Here is a 21795-nt window from a genome sequence, read left to right as displayed (position 1 = left end):
GATGTTAATTGAATTCACGCAAGATTGCAGTACCAATCTTCCTCTACATGGCGATAGTGCACGCACCTGTTGGATGAGTGGCCGGCGGCGGCGTGATGACGCAACAAGGAGGCGCGCGGCATGCATAAACGATCTGCCGCCGGCGACGCGGTGCAACGAGAGGCAGCGACGTGCAGAAGGAAGCAGCCGGCTGTGAACGACGTCCAAGCGATGGCCGGAAACCAGCGGCGGCAGCGGAGAAACGAGAAGTCGCGGAGTCAACCGGTCCGGAAGAACGGGAGCCGTGACGTGGACCCTTTTGAATATGGAGAGTCAATATTTAGCTAGGCTGTTGGTTTTACCCCTCTGTTTGGGATCTTTTTTCCTTTTTACAGACCTCTTTACTCTCTAAACTTAGCTAATCATATACATAATCTCTTGGAGTTGCAAATAGGTTGTAAGAAGAATGCCCCCACGATGACCTTGGTCCACACAGAGTTATTTTTCCCTTTGACAGAAGCTGAATATCATGGCATAGCATCCTACTATTTCCAGGATGAACTGACAAATGCCGGTGTATTCGAAGGGCGTACTTGCGCAACTGATGCAGGCCAGTAGTTTGGCAGCTTCTAAAATTTTGTTCATTCTGCTAGTGCATCAAAGGAGGTTGCGTTTTCTTCTCAAACATTGTTAGTGATCTGCAACAGACTTTGGGTTCACACGATAGGGCTGAAGTGTTCGTACAGGGGTGTCATTTCTGATCATCAATATGGCATGAGTCATTTTACACATGTTCTTTCTTCTGTTTTATTCGATAGCTTACACTCATACAATTTAGTTTTGGAAAGAATTAATATATAACCTGTTGCATGCTCATGATTCTCTCATAAAAAATATGTGCCCATAAGTAGCGAAAGAACTCCTCTACACATTATCTTCCTAACTTGTTCACATGTAAATGCCATCCTACAAGTTGGCCAAAATGGACAATGTCGGTCATGGGCCTCACCTTTTTAAGTACTTCATGACAAGAAACAAGATACCCAATATAGCACCGTGCACTTTGTTTCTGTGCTCCTCAGATAGCTATTCGATTCTTGGAAATCCTTAGGCTACCCACCATAGTAACATAAAATCCTACATAATTTCATGGCTAGGATTCTTTATCTAATCAATTTGGTGGTTCTTTTCCTTGGCTTTAATCTGCACAGAGCTCTCTCATGGAGGAACCAAAGTTACATGAATGATATCGCTGATCGATGTGCCCCTTCACCCCATCCTTTAAGTATGTGCCAGTCACGAGCAGCAGCTTTTGGCTATCCATGTGAAGAATACAAGGTACGACTACATCTTAGTCCTGTATGGTTCGCTTCTGTAAGAAAAAACTCATTTTTATAAAGTATACGGCATGACTTGCAGGTCACAACAGAAGATGGCTACATTCTTAGTTTAAAGAGGATTCCCCATGGTCCTCATGACTCTAACACCTCGACTGAGATGAGGCCACCGGTACTGCTTTTCCATGGACTTATGGTGGTAAGGACATTGTTGTACCAATCTTGTGCCATCTGTGCTCTCATCATACCTGAATCAAGTGTGTTGTTTGGACAGGATGGTGCTACTTGGGTAATGAGTACTCCAAAACAATCACTTGGATTTATTTTGGCAGACAATGGATTTGATGTTTGGATTGCCAATAGTCGTGGAACAAATTCCAGCCGGAACCATACCTCACTCTCCACAAAAGATCCGGTTCTCATCTCAAGCTTTATCAAGATTTAATTTGCCATAGAATTATACTAAAAGCATGTTGGGTACTCTTTTCAGGCTTACTGGGAATGGTCGTGGGACGAACTTGCTTCCTACGATCTTCCTGCAGTGCTGCAGTTTGCCTATGATCACACAGGCGAGAAAATCCACTATATCGGTCACTCCCTGGTGAGCTCATATGTGCCACTTGAAAATGTCAATTACTAGACACTTCTGCCTTTTCAGTGATGCTGTAAAAAAAATTGCTACTTGCATTTTTCTAGGGAACCTTGATGATTCTTGCAGCCTTCTCTGAGCACAAGTTACTAGATGTAGTGCGATCAGCTGTTTTGCTCTGCCCAATAGCTTATCTGAGCAGGACGAAATCCAAACTCCTTAAGCTTGCTGCTCACATCTTCCTTGCAGAAGTAAAATGCTGTAAACTTTCTTGTTCTTATTGTTACTGGCAGATCATGGTTGATTCTATTTATCTCTTTGTTTGTCTTGTGCAGACAGTTCACTGGCTAGGCTTTTACGAGTTCAATCCTGTTGGGTAGGCACTTCCACAAAACTTCTAATGTACTTGAAAAAAAAAATCAGTAAATGTACTTCAATGCCAAGTTCTTGCTTGTAGTTTTTGCATATCACAGCAACTCTATTAATTACCAGTAGAGATGCCCATACTTGTAACTCATAACGTGACTATCGTATCATGGAACGATGTGTCACTGTCACCAAATTTGCTATTGCTATATAGGGATAGTCTACAGTTTATACTGGTATTTTGGATAACTAGGCCCAAATGTGATTGTGCTTACTTAAAGCCGTAAGCATTGACTACTATGGGTGTCCTGCTGCATGACAGGCCAGTTGCACATGAAGTTCTAAGCCAAATATGCGGCGATCCTGAAATTAATTGCTATGATCTATTTTCGGCTGTAGCAGGTATTTTTTTTCTTTCCTCCAATTTACCACGCCCTAAACAATATGTGATATTAAGCTCATCCTAGTAACACCAATTGCATGGATTTGATTTTGTGACTGAAGGACCAGATTGCTGCCTCAATACTTCAACCTTTTGTGCCTTTCTAGAGCATGCTCCACAGTCTACCTCCGTCAGAAACCTCGTTCACTTGTCGCAGCGTAAGAACCTCTTATCAGAAATATTTTTAAGGATGTTATTCTTCAAACCTCTGTCACATCACTCACTCTTCTATTTCCTGATCTACCTTCCAAAACAGTGGTAAGAAATGGAGGTGTCAGCAGGTTCGACTACGGCAACGCCAAGGATAACATGAAGCATTACAACCAGCCACGCCCACCGCCGTACAACCTCTCCTCCATTCCGAATCATGTCCCCATCTTCCTCACCCATGGTGGCGAGGACTACCTCGGCGATGTCCCCGACACAAGGCACCTCCTGAGGACGCTGGTCAAGAAGCACAACAGCGACAGCATCGAGGTGATCTACGTGCCAGACTACGCGCATGCCGACTTTATCATGGCCTACAATGCTCCAGAACTCATATACGGACCGATGGTCGACTTCTTTAAGCGTCACTGAAACCAGATCCACCAGATTTCACCATTGGCTGTATGCATTGCCAAAGTAGCAGCTGTATGACAAGTTTCAGCATTGAAGATTTCAGTCTCACTGAGCTTGCATCCATCAGTACATCTTTGTCATGTCAAAGTATATATGTCAGTTCCACCATGCTAGATAACACGAAAATAAAGGATTTGATAAATTGTTACTCGATCTCGTTGTAATCACAATGTTCTTGATTCACTGGTCTCTTGCAAAAAATGAATATGGCCAACCTAATTTGTTTTTGTACCATTAATTCTTATTTTCTATTGTCTATCAGATCTATTGCTTCTAGCAACAAATCCAATCAGATGTGTTGTGATGTTGATAGTTGAGATGCTGCCATCAAAAAGAGATGGAGTATCTGAATTGGGCGCTACAGCCGCCAGAATTGCTAGGAGGTCCCAGGTGTCCCAACTCCCAATTGTCCGGATTTTCCTTTTCCCTTCCAACTATTTTGGTAGAAAATCACATGAATGATGAATCGTCATTGGTTTTTTTCCCCCTTGATTTCTAGCGGCAACCGTCACTGCCGCTGAGCTGAATGGTGGTAATTTGCGTGACTTAGCTTTGATGGGATGTGATGAGATATTTGACAGCTTTGAGGTCATGGAGATGCACGCGATTCAACTTGGCTACCTGCCATTTCATACCTTTGTGAGGTTTATAATAGGTTACTGGCATACTCGCTCCGTCCCAAAATAACTCGACCTAGAATGGGTCACAGGTTAATTTATTTTGGGATGGAGGGAGATATTATTGAGCTGAAATGTAGAATTACTTATATAGATAGATGATTTTTATTTCTTGCATATCCAGTGCCACCAAAGGAAAGAAGAGGTTGGTAGCTTTATATGGAAACAAGACAACAAAGTAAAATTGTATACTAGTATGTTTTTCCTCTTTAGATGTATGACAGAGAGCCAGAGCTTTCTTGCAAATAAAAAAGAAAAGGAAAAAGGAGTTTTTACCCCAAAAAGAAAAGGTCAGAGGGAGACCCAAATTAACTGAACTTATTTTATTTCCAGATTTTTTTTCCTTTTTATTCATGTCCTCCTTTGTGCTGCCAAGGGTTGCCAAGAACTTGGCAGCAAACTGAGCCAGATGTTCATGTGGCTCTCTCTATTTGCCTCCAGGGAATTATGTGTCATATCTGGCTGCAAATCAGGGACAGGAAAAAGGCTTTGACAAGTGCTTGGCGTTGACATTGTTATCTTTTTCGGCAATAATGCTCTAGTCAAATAATTCTAGACAGGTTAATTTGTATATAAAATATCAAATTATTGAGAAGAGTCCAAGTCTCTTGCTCCTGTTGAGTTTCTCTTTAGTCTCTTCCCTTCAATGAAAAGAGCCTGACATTTTCTCCTCAATTAGTACAGTACTCTGATAACACAGAGTAGCTGTGATAAAAAGGCCAATGTATTAATTGACAGGTTCTTATCAGATAAGCAAACACATGAGTACATGACCTATAGGAGAACCAAGAGTCCAAACAAAAAAAGGCCAAGTGATCAAGGTGACTTGGCTTCCATGTTTCATCAATCAAACAGCACAAAAGGGAATGAAAAGAACTTGCCAATTCTTTACTTTTAGACCATGTGTGACTCAGCATCATCTGTTCTTGTCCCTTCAGGAGCCAAAGAACTACAGTACTACTACCATCACTTGGAAGCGTAGCGACAGCTTTCCGAGTTCAATTAGGATTAACTAATCACTTGATTAAGGAATCTTTTTTTAAGTAAACCTGATTAATTAAAGAATCTGGAGCCACACTACCACCTGGAGATATCAACCGCGGTTTCTGACGACACGTCGTGCCGGATCCAGAACCTTGTACCTGCAATGATGAATGCAATCATCAGATGCAGCAAAAGACCAACCGTTTCGCTCATAGCTGATTATAAATCATACTATTTATTAGCATCAGATAATAATAATTTATATAATTAGAATTTTCATGCGTTCTTAGCGATTGAAAAGCTAATATTAAAAAAGAAACTATGATATAAAAATGTGAAAATCAACTCGAAAATTAAGTTTTGAAATTTATATTATGGATAAGTTTTTTCTGAATTGTTATCCGGTCGCTTTCTGATCATCTGGTTAGATTAGATCACAGGCAGGAGGATATGGCTTGCTGATGGCCAGCTAGCCCAGCAGATGAGCAGGGTGTGTGGTTATGTGTGAGGAATCAGGCTGGATCACATGGATGATTGGTCGTGATCCCGGTGGTTTACTGCTAATCATCTCACTTGGCTAGTCGGCCCGCGTTCTTCGCCGCACCGTCTGCTGCTCCTTGATTTTCCTTGCAAATCATTGCATCTGGCGATTATAAATTTGTAATAATTCGTTAGCTCGTGAAGCTTCTTGTCAGAACTTGTTGGAAGAATACTGTACTGTACTGGCCTAACACAACTGTAACAACTGGTTCCTGAGATATCTTCCCTTCTCTTGATCTGGAAGATATATCTTCTCTGAATCACGATATGTGCCTGGTGGTGGATGATTACCGCGCATACATGCAGCTTGGAAATAATCTGCAATTACGCGCGTTTCTGATTCAGTTAGTGGCATATGAATCCCCCTCGGATCTTGACAGATTCCTGAACAATACCGAAAACGAAAGGAACTGCATAATTGCTCCAAGTTATCACCCCCCCCCCCCTCCTGTGAAATCGTGATCACGACATGCATATATACAACCTATAGCTATCGTATTTTGTGACATAAATTATGAAACAAACCGAAGAGAAAAATGCAGAGAAAACGAAGAACACAAGAAAATGTAAACGTCATATGTGTTGGCTGTTCTGCAGAGTTGCAGGCATATGCTGCTGTTGTTGGCGAGACGCCGACGAGAACTTAACGCGGCCGCTGTCGCGGTAGGTCCGGCGATCGATCAGCTGGATTTTCTTTTTTTTTTCTTTGTTGCAGTTGCCCTCCGCCCTCTCCGGGATGCCGTTGATCAGGTGACGCTTGTCGATTACCGCTTGTGTTGGGCACAATAATTTCTCTGGGTGAGAGCGAGTTCTCGTGCTTGATTTGGCCATAAGTTTCCCCCTCTTTCTGAGATTGTTGTTTTTTCCCCTCTTTTGTGATGCATTGTAAATTTTACCTTTTTCAGATTTTTATTACTTTCTTTTTTTCACTTACATGCCTATTTTTTCTCGATTACATGAAAAACACGCATGTAAACAGTATATGCGTGCACTCCACTTCTAGCACGCATACACTTTTCATGAACATATTTCTAATCTGTTAGGTAATGAAATAAACATTTTGGCCTTTGCTTAATGAGCTGTAGCCAATTATTATAAAATCCACACATAGAAACACTCAGCACGTACTGACATAACATAAAGTAAACACAAACTAAAAAACACCAACACAAGATAAAAAAAACCATAATTACTTAATTCTATTTGTAAATCTCCATCCGAAGTTAGAAAAAGATGCATAATCATTGATTTTAAATTTATGATATGCATCATTTATTAGCTTATTGTCGTCATTATGCCTTTGTAAGAACATATTTCTAATTAGGCCACGGAGTAATCTCTGGCCTCGTCTATTAAACCTATGTTATAATATTTTCTAGTAAAATAATGTTAAAAACATGCACTGCCCCAGCACCAAAACACGCGTGATAATGCTATATTAGGGGATCCTCCTAAGCTACGTTCCAAACTACGGCTTAACTAGGTACTAGTATTGGTAGTATAAAAACCTTCACCCTCTGGTCACGTAAGCTTCCATTCATCGGCGGAAACAGGGTAATGGAAAAACCAATTGCGGCTCTACAAGGTAACGTACGTCAAATAAAATCAAAGCCTGTCATTTTCGCGCCATCCTAAAATTTACTGATAAGAAATTGCAATTTGTGTCCTCTCCCTGCTGGTGAAGTAGTAAGCATCCGAATCTTGATTTTTTTTATTTTTTTATTTTTTGTACTTTTAAAATTTTAAATTCTAAAAGTAAACTTTTTCCGAAACTTATTTTCCATTTGAACTTTTTAGGAATGTTAGTCATACTATAGTGACGAAACAACACTATCACGTTGATCTACATGACGTGACAACGTTATTTTGTCATGCTGGTCTGACTAGCGTGATGGTGTATTTGGCCACACCATCCTGATTGGCGTGACTAAGGCCCTATTTGTTTTAGCTTAGAATTATTATAATCTGGATTATTAGCAATAATTTGGAACAAATAGGTAGATTATTATAATTTATAAACTAGGTTAGTATAATCTGGTAATCTCCTCTAAACGTACTTTTTTTCATATTATTGGGTGGTTAAAGACCCACTACCCTTAAAAACATTATAGAAATTATCCATTGCCATTGAACCTAACAGCCTGAGCACATCTGCTTCCTCTCTCCTCCAGCTGCGCGCCGCATCCGCTTCCTCTCTCCCCAGTCGAGCGCAAATCCTTCCCCAAACCCTTAACCCTACGTGCGAATCATTCCCCAAGCCCCCACCCTACGCCCCAGCTCATTTCCCAAGCCGTGTCGCCGCCGCCTTCTCATCCTCCTCCCCTAAGCCCCCACCCTACGCCCCAGCTCCTTTCCCAAGCCTTGTCGCCATCACCTTCTCATCCTCCTCCCACTCGCCGTCTCATCCTTCTCCCACTTTGCAATAGCTAAGGGCATCCAAAATAACTTGGGACATTATAGGCATTAGCCTTTCAAACCTAATAATTCATGCTTCCAATAATCATATAAACAGATAACTTATAAGTTATTCTACTATAGCTTATTACGGAGTATAATCTAGCTTATTGTAATATGCCTTTACCTCAATAATCTGGATTAATCAATCTTAAGTTAAAGCAAACAGGACCTAAAAGATCAAGGTTTTTAAAAAATAAGTTTTACAAAGGTTTATTTTTAAAATATAAAATTTAAAAAGTTCAAAAAAATTATAAAAGTTCCCGAATCTTTCGCTCGCCTCCCTTGCCGGCTCGCCTTGCCGCCCTGCGCCTCCCCCACCACACACCTGCACGCCACGCCACCAGGCCCACCACCACCAGATACCCAGATCCCAGGCACACGCAATCCCATTCCCATCACTCCACCCCCGATTCCCATTCCCATTCCCACCTCTTTATATAACCAAAAGCCCAAGCGGCCAATCCCCTCGTCTTTCTCTCTCCTCCACCTGGACGCCATTGGACTCCACCACCACCCAAGGGAGGCAGAGCGCGCGCGCGGCGCGACGCGGCGCGGCGCGGCGAGGGCGAGAGCGAGATCAAGCTAGTTCAGTGGTTCGGCCGACCGATTCGATGGGGAGGCGGTCGAGCGCGTCGTCTGCGGCGGCGGGGGAGCCGCTGCTGCCGGCGGCGGCGTCGGCGAAGGGGGGTGGGGGAGGGGGAGGTCGGGCGTCGATGCTGCAGCGGTGCGTGTCGCGGGCGGACGACGAGCTGCAGTGGTTCCGGTCGTGCCTCCGGTGGGTGTGCATGGACCACTCGGGCCCCTGGGGCGCCGCGCTGTCGTGGCTGCTCTTCCTCCTCCTCGCCGTCGCCGTCCCCGCCGCGGCGCACTTCCTCCTCGCGTTCCGGGCGTCCCGCAGGCCGTTCTCCGCCGTCGTGCAGGTCTCGCTATCGGCGGCGTCCGCGGCGGGGTTCCTCTGCCTCTCCTCCTCCTTCCGCCGCATCGGCCTCCGCCGCCTCCTCTACCTCGACAAGCTCCGCACCAAGAGCGACCGCGTCAGGCTCAACTACACCGCGCGCCTCTCCTTCTCCTTCCGCCTCCTCGCCTCCCTCGTCGCGCCGTGCTTCGCCGCGGAGGCCGCCTACAAGGTGTGGTGGTACGCCACCTCCGGCGACCGCGTCCCCTTCTTCGGCAACGACGTGCTCAGCAACGCGGTCGCCTGCTCCGTCGAGATGGCGGCGTGGATGTACCGCAGCGCCATCTACCTCCTCACCTGCGTCCTCTTCCGCCTCATCTGCCACCTTCAGGGGCTCCGCCTCGAGGACTTCGCCGGGACGCTGCTCGTCGAGGTGGAGGAAGGGAGGGCCGGCGTCGAGCGCGTGCTCCGGGAGCACCTCGACATCCGCAAGCAGCTCAAGGTCATCAGCCACCGCTTCCGCAAGTTCATCGTCGCCTCCCTCCTCATCGCCACCGCCAGCCAGTTCGCCTCCCTCCTCCTCACCACCCGCCACGACTCCGTCGACGATCTCCTCAACACCAGCGAGCTCGCGGTGAGTCCCCGATCACGGCCAAATTCTTTGATCAGCAACACTCGATTTGGTTCCCAAAGTTCGATTCCATCCCATGTATAGCAATCAATCATCCCCAATCATGGACGAAACGAAACTTCCAGACAATCTTGTCTTAATTTACACGGAACCAACATTTCTTGATGCTTAAATTAAGCACAAATTGACCTGTAAAGTTACAACTATTAAACAATTTGGGTGGACACCTTGCTAATTCAGTGCTACTACTTGTACTAACTCCGAAATGGAAAATCTCCCTGCATTCTGCGAATTAAATCCTTGCTCCTAAAAAGTAACAACGTTTTCTGGTTCGATTTTGTGCAGCTGTGTTCAGTGGTGCTCATGTCAGGGCTGATCATAATCCTGAGCAGCGCGGCGAAGATCACGCACCAGGCGCAGGCGCTGACCGGGCAGACGACGAAATGGCACGCCTGCTGTACCATCGAGCCGGTGCCGGACGAGGAGGCGGAGCCCGGGTCGAACCACAGCTCGATGCTCGAGGTGGAGCCCGTCAGCGACAGCGACGGCGAGTCCAGCGAGGAGACCGGCGACGAGGACCTGCTCGAGAACACCAAGATCATGCTGCCCCAAGCACACGTCATCTCCTTCCAGAAAAGACAGGCTCTAGGTAAATACCGTTACAGCAGTAACAATTTCATGATCCATCCAGTTACTTCGATAATAATCGTTGATATGATAGCTAAGGTGGTGTTCGAACATGAGAAATGCATATAAAACGAGAAAACCATTAGCACATAATTAATTGAATTTTCATTATTATGAACATAAAAATAAATTTATTTGTTGTATTTTGGAGTAACTCCTATAGAGAAAGTTTTCATATGAAACATATTGTTTAGCAGTTTGAAAAACATGATAATGGAAACCAAGGTAAAATTTACATTTTAATTAGAAAAGAATTGGACCTAAGTGAATTGGGAAATTATTTTCATCCCTCGAGGGGATATCTCATCGTTGTTTGCATGTCACTCAAATGGTTATGAAAAAATTTAAAAAAGATTGAGGAGACGTGTTAACATATGATATATCACTCTACAAACATGTAAGTTCAAATTCAACTTCTACATCTCACAACGTAAAAAGTGAATTGTACATTGTTGCATCAGCCTAAACTTTTTTGGATGAATTTATCGGTGTATGCAACTTGACAATAATGAAATAAAATGTTCACTCATGTTTGGTGCAGTGACCTATCTGGAGAACAACAGAGCGGGGATCACGGTGTTCGGGTTCACGCTGGACAGGTCCTACCTGCACACGATATTCATGCTCGAGTGGACGCTCTTCCTGTGGCTGCTGGGCAAGACGATCGGTTTCTCGTGAAAGCGAGGTAAAAAAAAAAGTTTTCCTGCATACAACAAGTTCAGGTTGTTCTGGAACACATGTATGTTTGGTTGGTTGGTGGGTTGCAATTTTGCGGATGCGTGGCTGTGCAGTTGGATCCTCGTGAGTGGAGTCATTTTTGGGTGCTCACGATAGTAGCGTGCGCATGTATGTGTATACGCATGTATGTGTATACGTACGTATGTATTGATGTTTGTATAAAAACTGGTGTTAGCGGTGTACAGATTTTGAGTCCATTGCTTCGTTCGCGCTAACACCACCTTAGTAAATGAGCGATATATGTAGAGCGTTAGGACTTGTATGTACTTTTGCTGCTTTAGTTTGCGGTTGTGCACGCGTGCGGCTTCCTGTTGCTAACGTGCAGGCTTTATCATCCGGTTTTGTAATTTGTATAGCCGATGAAAGTTGCAGAGCAAATTTTATTTACAGTTCAGTTTCAAATTTCCCATGTTTTGGAGAAGAATTTATCGTTCTGTATTTCTTTTTCTTTTTGTTAAATTGAGATGCGTCATACATGAATGTAGCAGATTTTTTTTTATGAAAGGAAATGTACCTTTTTATTTTATTGTGATGTGAGTGAACTCAGATTAAACCCACTTAAGGCCTTGTTTGGACGGACCAGTTTAAGGAAAAAGTAAATCGAAGGTCCCTGAACTTGTCATCGAGTTAAAAAACATCCTCAAACTGTAAAACCAGATATCTGACGTTCCTTAACTAATCAAAACCGGTTACAATAGATCCCTAAGCGGTTTTGATACAGGTTTTGTCCTGTGTGGCGGTTGAATCAGCGTGGAGCCCACGTGGACCCCACATGTCAGCATGCCACGTCAGCCTCTTCTCTATTTCCTCTCTTCTCTCACTTCCTCCTCTCTCTCTCTCACTCCTCTGTGGGGCTCTGGACGGCCGGCGGTGGGGAGGAGGTCGCCGGGGCATGGAGGTCCGACGGCCGGCCGGCGATGAGGGGGCGGCGACCCAGAAGGGAAGGGCGGCGGGCGGCGGGAGCACGGAGGAGCAACACCAGCGTCTTGTGCCGCGTCCACAACGGCGTGCCAGCGCCGGCGGCCGGCGAGGTCGCGTTGGCGGTGCCGGACATTGCTGCTGCTGCTGCTGCCTCCCGGAACTCGATCGAGACACATCAAGGGATCCACCAGCTGGGATTTATCTACAGCCATCGCAGCCATTAAATCGGGAATCAAAGCTTGCAAATTTGGCATCCAGCAGAAACAGGCAAGAAATTAATTTCGTGCTACAAATGCCATCTCGTCATACTCATCTCTTCTTATCTCATCCAACTAAGAGGCCATAGAAAATCAGTGTCATTCTACTGGCAAATCACAATTAGGCAAAAAAAATGCAAGAAGTTAATCTAGTACAGCTACCGCAGCTCGCAGAAGGGCACCGGCGAGGAGCTCGCCGGAGCGCCACTGCCGCCGCTTTGCCTCAGGGCCCTTATCAAGGGCTTGGTCGCCGACCACGGCGAGGCCGCGCCGGCCGTGTACGCACACACGGCCAAGCTCGGCCTCGACCACCGCCTCGCCGTCCGCGATGGGCTCGTCGAGCTCTACCTCGCGCGCGTCGAGCTCGCCTCCGCGTGGGCGCTCTTCGACGGATTCCCCGCCGGCTGGCCGGGACGTCGTTTCTTGTACGGCCATGGCGGATGATAGCGGCGTGTGCATCGACACCGTCGCCGCCGCCGCGGCGTTCTCGGCGTGCGCGCAAATCGGGGACCTTGCGCTGGGTCGGGAGCTTTAGGAGGATGCCCGTGAAGAAGAACGTCCTCGTCCCGGCCGCCGCCGCCACGTCGCGGCCGGCCGTCGGACCTCCTCGCCCCGGCAACGACCACCCCACCGCCGGCCGGCCTGCCCAATCCAGAGAGAAGAGTGGGAGAGAGAGAAGGGAGGAAAGGAGAGGAAGGGAGAGGCTGGTCGCTGACGTGGCATCCTGACGTATGGGGCCCACATGGGTCCTACGCTGACTCAGCCGCCACATTAGACAAACCGGGGTCAAATCCGCTGAGGACCTAGTTTACACTGTTTTTTAAGTTAGGGGATACGTTGTATCCAGTTTTATGGTTGGGGGATGATTTTGTAACTCGAGGACAAGTTGAGGGAACTTCGGTGTACTTTTTCCCCAGTTTAAACACATCAAAGTAGATGGACCGGAAAATTTGACCTAAAACTAAAAGGCTTAAAATCCATCCACATCCAAGCCATATGTTAAAGGGGGAATGTTACTGAAGAGCAATTCTACGGTTCTTGATGAGGTAACATGAGATAATAAAAATTTAGTGTAAAATTTGATACTTAATGGTATCTCATAATACCTAGGTATCAAGAGGTATAAATTTACAATATAAAAAGTAGTACCTTGTATATTTTCTGACCGTAAAATAGCTCGTTAATGAATGGTGTCCCGTTCGAATAGTACAATACCATTTGGATATCACATCTTATGTCACACTGGCACAGACTAATACCCAACGGTACTAGATTTGGTATCTCATCGATACCCGATGATACCCTACGGAATCAGACATGATACCTAAGCACCAACCTAGCTAATACTTGTATATGCCGATAGTCCATCAGACATCGGTACTAGAGAGAAAACGAGGCCAGAAGTGAAAGTTGAAAAATAATGATGTGCTCTAAGTCTAAAGAGCATAGAAGAACACATAAGAAGCTCATTTTAAATTTTTTAAAAAACTATCATAGACGAACGTGTTGGTTAATTACAAAACTATCGTGAAGATGGGGCTCATCCATCCAACCGTATCCAGTGTTACGGACAAGAATGCGGCGCATCGTCTGCGAGTGGATCCAAGTGAGCGAGGGGAGGAGTGACTGAGGGATGAGGATGTTTCATGTTAGGCCTCTAAAATAGTAAAAGTTTTACTGTTTTAGAGCACTTTTTGTTAAAATAAATCTAAACACTAGTAGCAAAAGTTGGCAATTTGACATTTGTTATTTGGGAGTCTTATAGAGTAGCAAATTTTGCAAAAAAGTGCGTTGGAACTTGGAAGCCATGCTTTCTCTGTCTTTACTAGTAAAATGGTAAAGCTTTACCATGCATCTAAATACCATCTAGCAAAACTTTAATACCAAATCTTTTACCACCAAAACTTTTAAAAAAAATTACCACAGCAAATTGATCTAAACGGCTCTTAGTGATGATATGAGCTCGTCGGCTCCAATTAGGATCAGGTCCACCTCCATAGAGCACGACCTCGTCGGCTGCAAAATGAACAAGATAGATGGAGTTGTGTTTAGACTGCTCCACAACTTCACTCAAATCCCAACTCTTGAAACTAAATTTAGAAGGAATAAGTTTATTTTAGATCCCTTAACTTGACAACGAGTTCAATTTTTGTCCTGACACGAAATACCAAAAACAATGGATCATTCAATCGTCTAAACCGATGCAAATAAGGTCCCAAGGTGGTTTGGATGGTAGTTCCGACTGACGTAACGCCTACGTGCTGGTTTGACTTGGTCCTTATTCTACGTGGTGGTGACGTGGCATTAGAAACAAAATAAAAAATAAAACTAAAATAAAAATATGGGACCCATGTGTCAGTCAGACAAAATATAAAAAAGAAATAGTGGGCTATCTCCAAGGACGTCGGTGTGTCAGTGGCTCAGCGCCGCCTTCTCCCCTCTCTCTCCCAGCCATCCTCATCCCTCCGCAAGTTTCCTCGCCGATCGGCTACCGCCGCTGCCACCTTCCTGCAGCCGCCGCAATCAACAACCACGGAGACCAACAGAAGAGAGGACTTTTGGAGCTCTACCAAACGGGTCCTATATGGGCTAAATCACCAGCTATTACCAAGACATGGGCTGAAATGTGGCCCATGTAAAATGCGGCTCATAGAGTGCGGACCCACAAACCTCTGGGCTTCTGCAGAGTAAAGACCGAAATTTCTCAAGGCAGGCCTAACCGTTTCGGCACAAACCTTCTTCTCCATGAATCCCTCCCAGTCCACCAGGAGCCCAAAATAAAATCCCCAATAAATAGGAATAAGTTCATCTAAGGTCTCTTAACTTGTCAAAGAATCCGATTTTCGTCATTCAACCGCAAAACCAATACAACGGGTCCCTCAACTATCAAAACAGGTGCAAACTAGGTCCCTTGGCGGTTTCGATGGCAGTTTTGGCTCACGTGGCGCATACGTGGCTAATTTGACTCAGTATCGATCTGACGTGGCGCTTACGTGGCAATTTGATCCGAAAAATAATAAAATTCGGGGACTCACATGTCAGTTTCACAGAAAAAATAAAAAAAATGGTGGGACCCACGTGGGCCCCACATGTCAATCTCACCCTCCCTTCTTCCTCCTCTCTCTCCTCGTCTCCTTCTCTTCATCTCTATCCCCTTTCCTCTCTCTTCTCTGTCCAGCAACACCACCACCGACTCCGCCGCCGCTCCCGCCACCGCCACATCCCTCGCCGCCGCTTCGCCTCCTAGCTCCCTTCTTGCCTCTCAGCGGTCGTCTCCGCCGTGGGAGGCCGTGGCGGGTGGCAGCGGGAGCGGGAGGCCGTCTCCGCCGCAGCCACCTCGACACCGAGGATCTCCGGGCGGCACGCCGGGGCTGCACGGCCTGCCTATGGAGATGACGACGGGGGAGATGGAGGCCGCCATCGTCGCCCTCCCTGCGAAGAAGGAGGCGCTGCGGGAGGCCCCTTCCTCTTCCCCTCGCCGGTTGCCGCTGCAGGCGCTGCCGCCGTTGAGCCGACTCGATTAATTATACTTCCATTCCAATATTCTATGGAAGCAAGCTTAATTTGCAAAAGTGAAGTGAAGCTGAGCATAGCATAGCAGAGCATCCAGCTCGCTCAGATGGCCTTGAGGAGGTCGGCGGCGGCGGCGATGTCCTGGCCGTCAGCAAGGGTGACGATGTTGGGGGACTCTATGGCCACGACGTCCTCCGTGGTAAACCCGTCCTCGTCGCAGAGGAGCTCTTCGCTGCCGGCGGCGACCATCCCCGGCAGGATCACCGTCCTGTGCAGCCCCGGGAGGAGGCGCTCCCTGTCGGTATCGCCCTTCTCGCCGACGAGCACCGCCACCTTGGATAGGTCGATGCCCCACTGTATCGACAGGTACCTGAAAGATTAATGCGTCGAACGGTTAGAGACGACGAGATGGTGATGAGGTGGTGGTGGTGGTGGACTGGTGGTGATGGTGGCGTCGCTGGCGGCGGCGTCTCACCTGATCGCGCATGGCCGGGAGAGAGGGATGATGTTGAGGCACATGCACGCGCGCGTGTAGACGAGGTTTCTTTGGAAGCCGCGCATCCGCAGCACCTGCTTGATCCAATCGATTTCTTCAAGAAGTGTTGTCATCAAATGGTGTTCGTGGCAACGGTGGTGCTCTGCTTAACTTGGATGTGTCCTTGGCGACGTAGGCGTGGCAGTGCACGGAGCAGGCGGCGGCGTCGACGGCGAGGTCCGCCTCCTGTGCGCCATCGGCCTTCCCGAGCCTCGGCACGGCGGACCTCACGTGGTCCTCTCCCACCGGAGAGACAGAGAGAGGATAGAGATGAGAGGGGAGAAAGAGGATGACATATGGGGCCCACATGGGTCCCACCATTATTATTATTATTTTTGTGTGTGAAACTGACATGTGGGTCCCACTGGTTTTATTATTTTTCTGGAGCAAATTGCCACGTAAGCGCCACGTCAGATCGAGACCGAGTCAAATTAGCCACATAGGCGCCACGTCAGCCAAAACCGCTATAAAAACTGCCGAGAGACGTAATCTGCACCGGTTTTGATAGTTGAGGGATCCGTTGTATCTGGTTTTGCGGTTGAAGGACGAAAATCGGATTCGTTGACAAGTTAAGGGACCTTAGATGAACTTATTCCCAATAAATATCAACGCGCCTTTCGGCCCAAATCTTCTTCTCCAAGACACAGCGCGAGCCATTATCTTACGTCACGGCCCAAACGCCGAGGCGGTGGTGGTCAAGTCGCAAGGGGGCCGAAGGGGAGAGGAGGATCCAAACCCCAAACCCCCCCCGATCCCCACGACGCGCCGCCGCCCCGCACCGAGATGGCCGCCGGGGACGCCGCCAGGGCGCCACCGGCCGCGGAGGCGCAGTCGCTGGTGGAGTCCTTCTGCGGCGTCACCTCCGCGACGCCCCAGGAGGCCGCCTTCTTCCTCGAGAGCCACAACTGGGCCCTCGAGTCCGCCGTCCGCTCCTTCTACGACTCCGCCGACGGCGACGCCTCCGCCGCCGCCGCCGACGCGGCCGATCCGCCCCCCCGCCAGCCCCCGCCTCCCCCGCCCGCCAGCGATGGCGCCGACTCCGACGACGAGGACTACGTCGTCGGCGGCGGCGACGAGGATCAGGACGACGAGGACTACGTCGGGGATGGGGATGGGGACGGGGAGGGGGACGATGATGACGACGAGGACGCCGCCCTCGCCGCGGAGGAGGCTGCGGCGTCGGACGAGCGGAGGAGGCCGCTGAAGAGGCTGAAGAGGGGCCAAAACGCGCGTGGCGGGAGCGGCAGCGGGAAGGGGAATGTGCGGACGCTCTCCGATCTCGGCGGTGGCAAGGACAGCGCGGGGTCCGAGGACTCGGAGGACGACGAGTATAAGCCGCCGCAGGAATTATACACCGGAGGCGAAAAGAGGTGAGCTCTACTCGCCTTGTATCTTAGGGTTCTTCGATTTCATTTCTAGCTAGATTGTTTTTTGGATGAACGCATTTGTAGGGTTTTAGGTTGTTTTGCTTAGGGTTTGGCTAGAATTTGTAAGATACTTGTTGGTTTGCATTGAACGAGGTCAGGGGTGCTGGATTGGATGCAACAATTGTCAAATGTGTTCAAAATGATGGGAGCTATCATGCTTCCTGAGTATGAACCGTGCTAAGTCTGCATTATATGCCTAGATGTTGGCCCTTTAGAGTACCTGATTTTTCCCTATTAATAATAATAGCCACAGATTGTTGATCCATGTAATCCTTGTGATAATAATAGTCTTTGTGTAGACTAGGATTTATGATGTTGTGTTGCAACTTATGCTTGGCAGCTCTGCACTTTTAGAGACACATGAGTTGGTTGTGAGTTTAGCCACGTGTAAGGTTCTGTGATGTTCATTTCATTTCTAGCTAGATTATTTTGGGTGAACAAATTTGTAGGGTTTTAGGTTGCTTTACTTAGGCCTTTGCTAAATTTTGTAAGATTGGCTTGCCCGCTGAAGGAGGACAGGGGTGCTGGATTGGATGCAACAATTATCAAATGTGTTTTAAATGATTGAACCTTTCAATATGGAGAGTGCTAAGTCTGCATTATATGCCCAGATGTTGGCCCTTGTAGTCCCTGATTTTCCCCTTTGCATTATTAGCCACAAATTGTTGATCTATGTTGCAGTCCTTGTGATAATGATATGGTGTCCTTGTGTAGACCAGGATTTATATGTTATGTTACAATTTATGCTTTGCAAGTTGGCATTTCTGGAGCACATGAGTTGATTGTGAACTGTGAGAGAAGTGGTTCATTAATGACCTGTATCTTGAGTTTGTAGTTTGTACTCACATGTGTTGAAAATTTTGAGACTATAGCTCATTCAATGCAGCATCAAAATGCAGTGCTTCACCTTAGCTACTAGTATAGGATATTCACATGGCAAAGGATTAGTTAAATCTGATGGCATCCAACTTAAATGTGACAATTGCAGTTTTCTGGTTTCTAGTTGTAGTTCCAAATCAAATCACGCCTTCTCTTGTTACTCTCTCCATTTAAAATGTTTGTCTGTTTTATTGAGTATATTGTTTTAAAAAAATTGTATATCGAGGAAGACAAAATTGTAGTAATTGTAATGCTTTCACATGTACTCAGTAACTTCTTAGGCTTGGTTCCTCATCTTGGTCTATGTGCATGTCTTAGGCTAACATATACCACAAAATAGATGGAGAATTGTAGAAAACCAATGCCATAGAATTTTCATGTGAAACACAGATACAAGGAACTATGTTTATAGTAAGGAAAGTATATTCTGGAGAGTTTGAAATCCTTGCGTTGTTAATGCCATGATCATAATCAGATCTCTTGACATTGTTAGGGTGGCTAATACCTGCTAATTACTGTTGTTATAAAGCAAAACACATGATCCCCTGTTTGTTAAATTCGTGATAAGCTAGCTGTTTGTTTGAGTTATGAGTGAATTAACATTTCCAACCTACATTTATAACTTGTTATTACCTCGTGCAGTGGAATGGTCGTTAGAGATCGATCTAAGCGTAAAAACCGTGCGGATGAGATCTTTAAGGAAGCTAAGAGGAAGGGAGCAAAGAAAGGTTCATTTGAGGCTCGCCGGAAATCAAAGAGCTTTGCTGGGACAGGCAGACTTCTAACAGGTGAATCTGCAGAGCCTGTTGCGCCTCAGTCACCAGAAAGTATTGTCCACAACATCTATTTTTGGACCAATGGGTTCACAGTAAATGATGGTCCACTTAGAAGTTTTGATGATCCAGCAAATGCTTCCTTTTTAAAGGTAAATACTTTGACCTGTGCAAAATGTGTACCTGTTTTATCTGCTTATTATGTTTGTCTCATGTGCCATTATGTACTTATACCATTTATTTGTTTTGGAATATCTTAATTCACCTTGTTTCCGACCTAGAGTGGTAGCTGTTGCAATATTTTGTCATCATGATGCACCCTGTTGTGCTTAACGTAATGGCTAGTTAAAATAAATTCCTCATGATGAAAACAAATCACTGGAATGGTCTTCTTTCATTGAGTGTATCCATTGATGTTCTTCAGCTGGCTTCCATCATAGTGTCTCACAACCTTTATCTCATTTTTGGGCTGGTCCTCATCAATTGATGTAGGGCAAGATGTGTTTTGGTAGGAAGGGTACTGGCCAATCCCCCCCTCCCCCCCCCCCCCCAAATTTGCCATTGCAAAACAGAAATCTTTCTGAAAATTTCTGGACCAAGTAAAAATAGTTGGATTTCACATTTCACAGGTAGCTTGTTCAGTAAAACTACCCAAACTAATCTCAACATTAAAAAAATGCACTGAGGCTTTTTTTTGTTGGTAAAATTCGGTTTAGTGTTACCATTTTTCTTTTATGGTTATTCTGTTGCTTGATCTATTGTTTATTTTGATCTTATTCTTAGCACTTTATGTTCAGGTCCTCTGTAACTTGCTATGCATGCCATTTCTTTTGTTTTGTTACATGTTTATGAATTTGGGTTATGTCTTCTCTTGCTAAATGGAATGTGAATTAATCAATCTATTATTTTTCCTTTTTCAATTGCACAGAGCATCAAGAATTCTGAATGCCCATCTGAGCTTGAGCCAGCTGATAAGAAGTCTCAGGTGAATGTGAATCTTGTTCGGAAAGAGGAAAAGTGTCCTGTAAGTTTTGTCAGCCTTTGCTTTACTGTTTCAATTGTTCTAGACGACGATCCCGGCCTTGACAATGTCCATTGCTCGAATGATGTAGGAACCTGTCAAGCGCGCAGCTCCATTCCATGGAGCGGCAAAAACTCTGGGGACGCCTTCTGATAATAACTCCACACCTCCGGAGGCTACTTCTGCAGCAGCCGCTGCTTCCAGCACAGAGACCGCCTCCAAGACCGTGACGATCACAGTGGATGATTCTTTGCCATCGACCTCTCTGCAGATCAGGTTCGTGGACGGCAGCCGCATGGTCGCGCATTTCAACACGAGCCACACGATCGCGGATGTGCGGGCGTTCATCGACACAACAAGGCCAGGAGAAGCCGGTGATTACACGCTCCAGGCCGGGTTCCCCCCAAAGCCGCTCGATGACATGAGCAAGACTATCGAGGAAGCTGGCGTCGCCAACTCGGTAATCATTCAGACAGCGTAGCTTCGACAGAAAACAGTTTGTTGACCCCCCCTCTCTTCAACAAAGCACACTATCCCATCTGAAGCGTGCAAATTTCCTCCCCTATCTTTTCATGCCAAGTTTTCTTTTTCTCTTGAATCTACCCTTTTCTGCCTTCCATGGCTTCGACCAATAGCTGCTCCAGGTATGAAGAGTGTAAAACAGTGAGATCTGGGTATCTCGTCCTTATTCATCTATAGTGCTATACTTTTGCTCTACATGTCTGTTTCTTGCCCAGTCCACATCACGTTTGGTGCGTTTAACTGTGCTCCTTTGTTCTTAATCTAACGCCCTCTTTGGTACTAGAATGTTGGTAGTACTTATGGACAAAGTTAGTTGCAACGGGTGCTCCTTAATTCCTGTTTTTCCAATGTTCTTACGCTAATTAGAATCTGAGCCCAACCGACGTGAATTGAATTGTTTATTACTAGAACAGTTCTTGTTTAGCCAAAGCCTCACTTTTTTCTAGTACAATCTTTTCCAGCTTTTCGTCGGATTTCCAGTGTTGAAAAGCCTAAAGTTATGCTAGCAGATCAGCCACATACGTCAAGAATGTCTTTAGTTGGTAGAAGAAAACAAAAACTTTATGTACCGGAATTGGATTTCTTCTGTCCTTGGGTTGATGTCCCACTGTCACAGGTTCGTGGCCGGAGAGATGTACTGTATGCAGTGACAGATCCTAACCTGGTGTCAGAAAAATGACAGAGAGTACGAGGACACCTTTACAGTTATACGTGTTGCTTTCCAAGATGAATGGAGAGTACATCGTCTGGTTGGAAATGTTTCGTCCTCTTCATCATCACCACGGCCTCATTCCTCGCTTCCTTGTCTCTGTCTCACCTCTCTCTCTCTCTTTTCAGAGATTAGCTGTTGCGACATGGTTTTCTTTGCTGTGGCCTAAACAAATGGATCTCGTCTCCTCTTCCTCATTTAATTGTTCTACTACGAGCTCATCAGCTACTTGTGTTTTTTTTCTTAACAGATGTGAATAAAAGGGAGCAAGTGATTGCAAGACGATAGAGTACAA

The 21795-nt window shown here is 46.2% G+C and overlaps 4 protein-coding genes and 1 long non-coding RNA gene across 6 annotated transcripts; 3 read left to right on the top strand and 2 right to left on the bottom strand.

Moving 5' to 3' along the window:
* The first annotated feature begins 977 nt into the window (after positions 1-977).
* On the top strand, positions 978-3485 carry LOC4341600 (triacylglycerol lipase 2). Of its 2 annotated transcripts, none has more exons than XM_015787151.3 (9): positions 978-1317; positions 1399-1515; positions 1591-1731; positions 1807-1917; positions 2013-2156; positions 2241-2281; positions 2594-2673; positions 2776-2871; positions 2970-3485. In XM_015787151.3, the coding sequence occupies exons 1-9, from the start codon at positions 1129-1131 to the stop codon at positions 3290-3292; spliced, it is 1242 nt and encodes a 413-aa protein (XP_015642637.1). In that variant the 5' UTR covers positions 978-1128; the 3' UTR covers positions 3293-3485. The 2 variants fall into 2 exon arrangements, with proteins under 2 accessions (XP_015642637.1, XP_015642638.1); XM_015787152.3 differs by having other exon boundaries at positions 989-1317; positions 2782-2871.
* A 4975-nt stretch (positions 3486-8460) lies between these two features.
* LOC4341599 (uncharacterized) lies at positions 8461-11345 on the top strand. Its single transcript, XM_015785676.3, has 3 exons — positions 8461-9521; positions 9864-10167; positions 10747-11345. Exons 1-3 carry the CDS (start codon positions 8604-8606, stop codon positions 10881-10883), a joined length of 1359 nt encoding a protein of 452 aa, XP_015641162.1. The 5' UTR covers positions 8461-8603; the 3' UTR covers positions 10884-11345.
* A 237-nt stretch (positions 11346-11582) lies between these two features.
* LOC136356938 (uncharacterized) lies at positions 11583-12774 on the bottom strand. The gene is made up of 2 exons (XR_010741986.1): positions 12284-12774; positions 11583-12066 (listed from the first exon to the last, which is right to left on the bottom strand). It is a non-coding gene; the product is annotated as an uncharacterized lncRNA (long non-coding RNA).
* A 2347-nt stretch (positions 12775-15121) lies between these two features.
* Positions 15122-16514, bottom strand: LOC107281310 (probable sucrose-phosphate synthase 5). The gene is made up of 2 exons (XM_015786911.3): positions 16110-16514; positions 15122-16004 (listed from the first exon to the last, which is right to left on the bottom strand). The coding sequence occupies exons 1-2, from the start codon at positions 16241-16243 to the stop codon at positions 15737-15739; spliced, it is 402 nt and encodes a 133-aa protein (XP_015642397.1). The 5' UTR covers positions 16244-16514; the 3' UTR covers positions 15122-15736.
* A 342-nt stretch (positions 16515-16856) lies between these two features.
* On the top strand, positions 16857-20986 carry LOC4341597 (plant UBX domain-containing protein 4). The gene is made up of 4 exons (XM_015788234.3): positions 16857-17539; positions 19118-19400; positions 20177-20272; positions 20361-20986. The coding sequence occupies exons 1-4, from the start codon at positions 16953-16955 to the stop codon at positions 20748-20750; spliced, it is 1356 nt and encodes a 451-aa protein (XP_015643720.1). The 5' UTR covers positions 16857-16952; the 3' UTR covers positions 20751-20986.
* The last annotated feature ends 809 nt before the right edge of the window (positions 20987-21795 follow it).

Source organism: Oryza sativa, chromosome 6 (assembly GCF_034140825.1).
Source record: "Oryza sativa Japonica Group chromosome 6, ASM3414082v1".
NCBI classification, from domain to species: Eukaryota; Viridiplantae; Streptophyta; class Magnoliopsida; order Poales; family Poaceae; genus Oryza; species Oryza sativa.
This window is presented reverse-complemented; position numbering and strand designations above follow the sequence as displayed.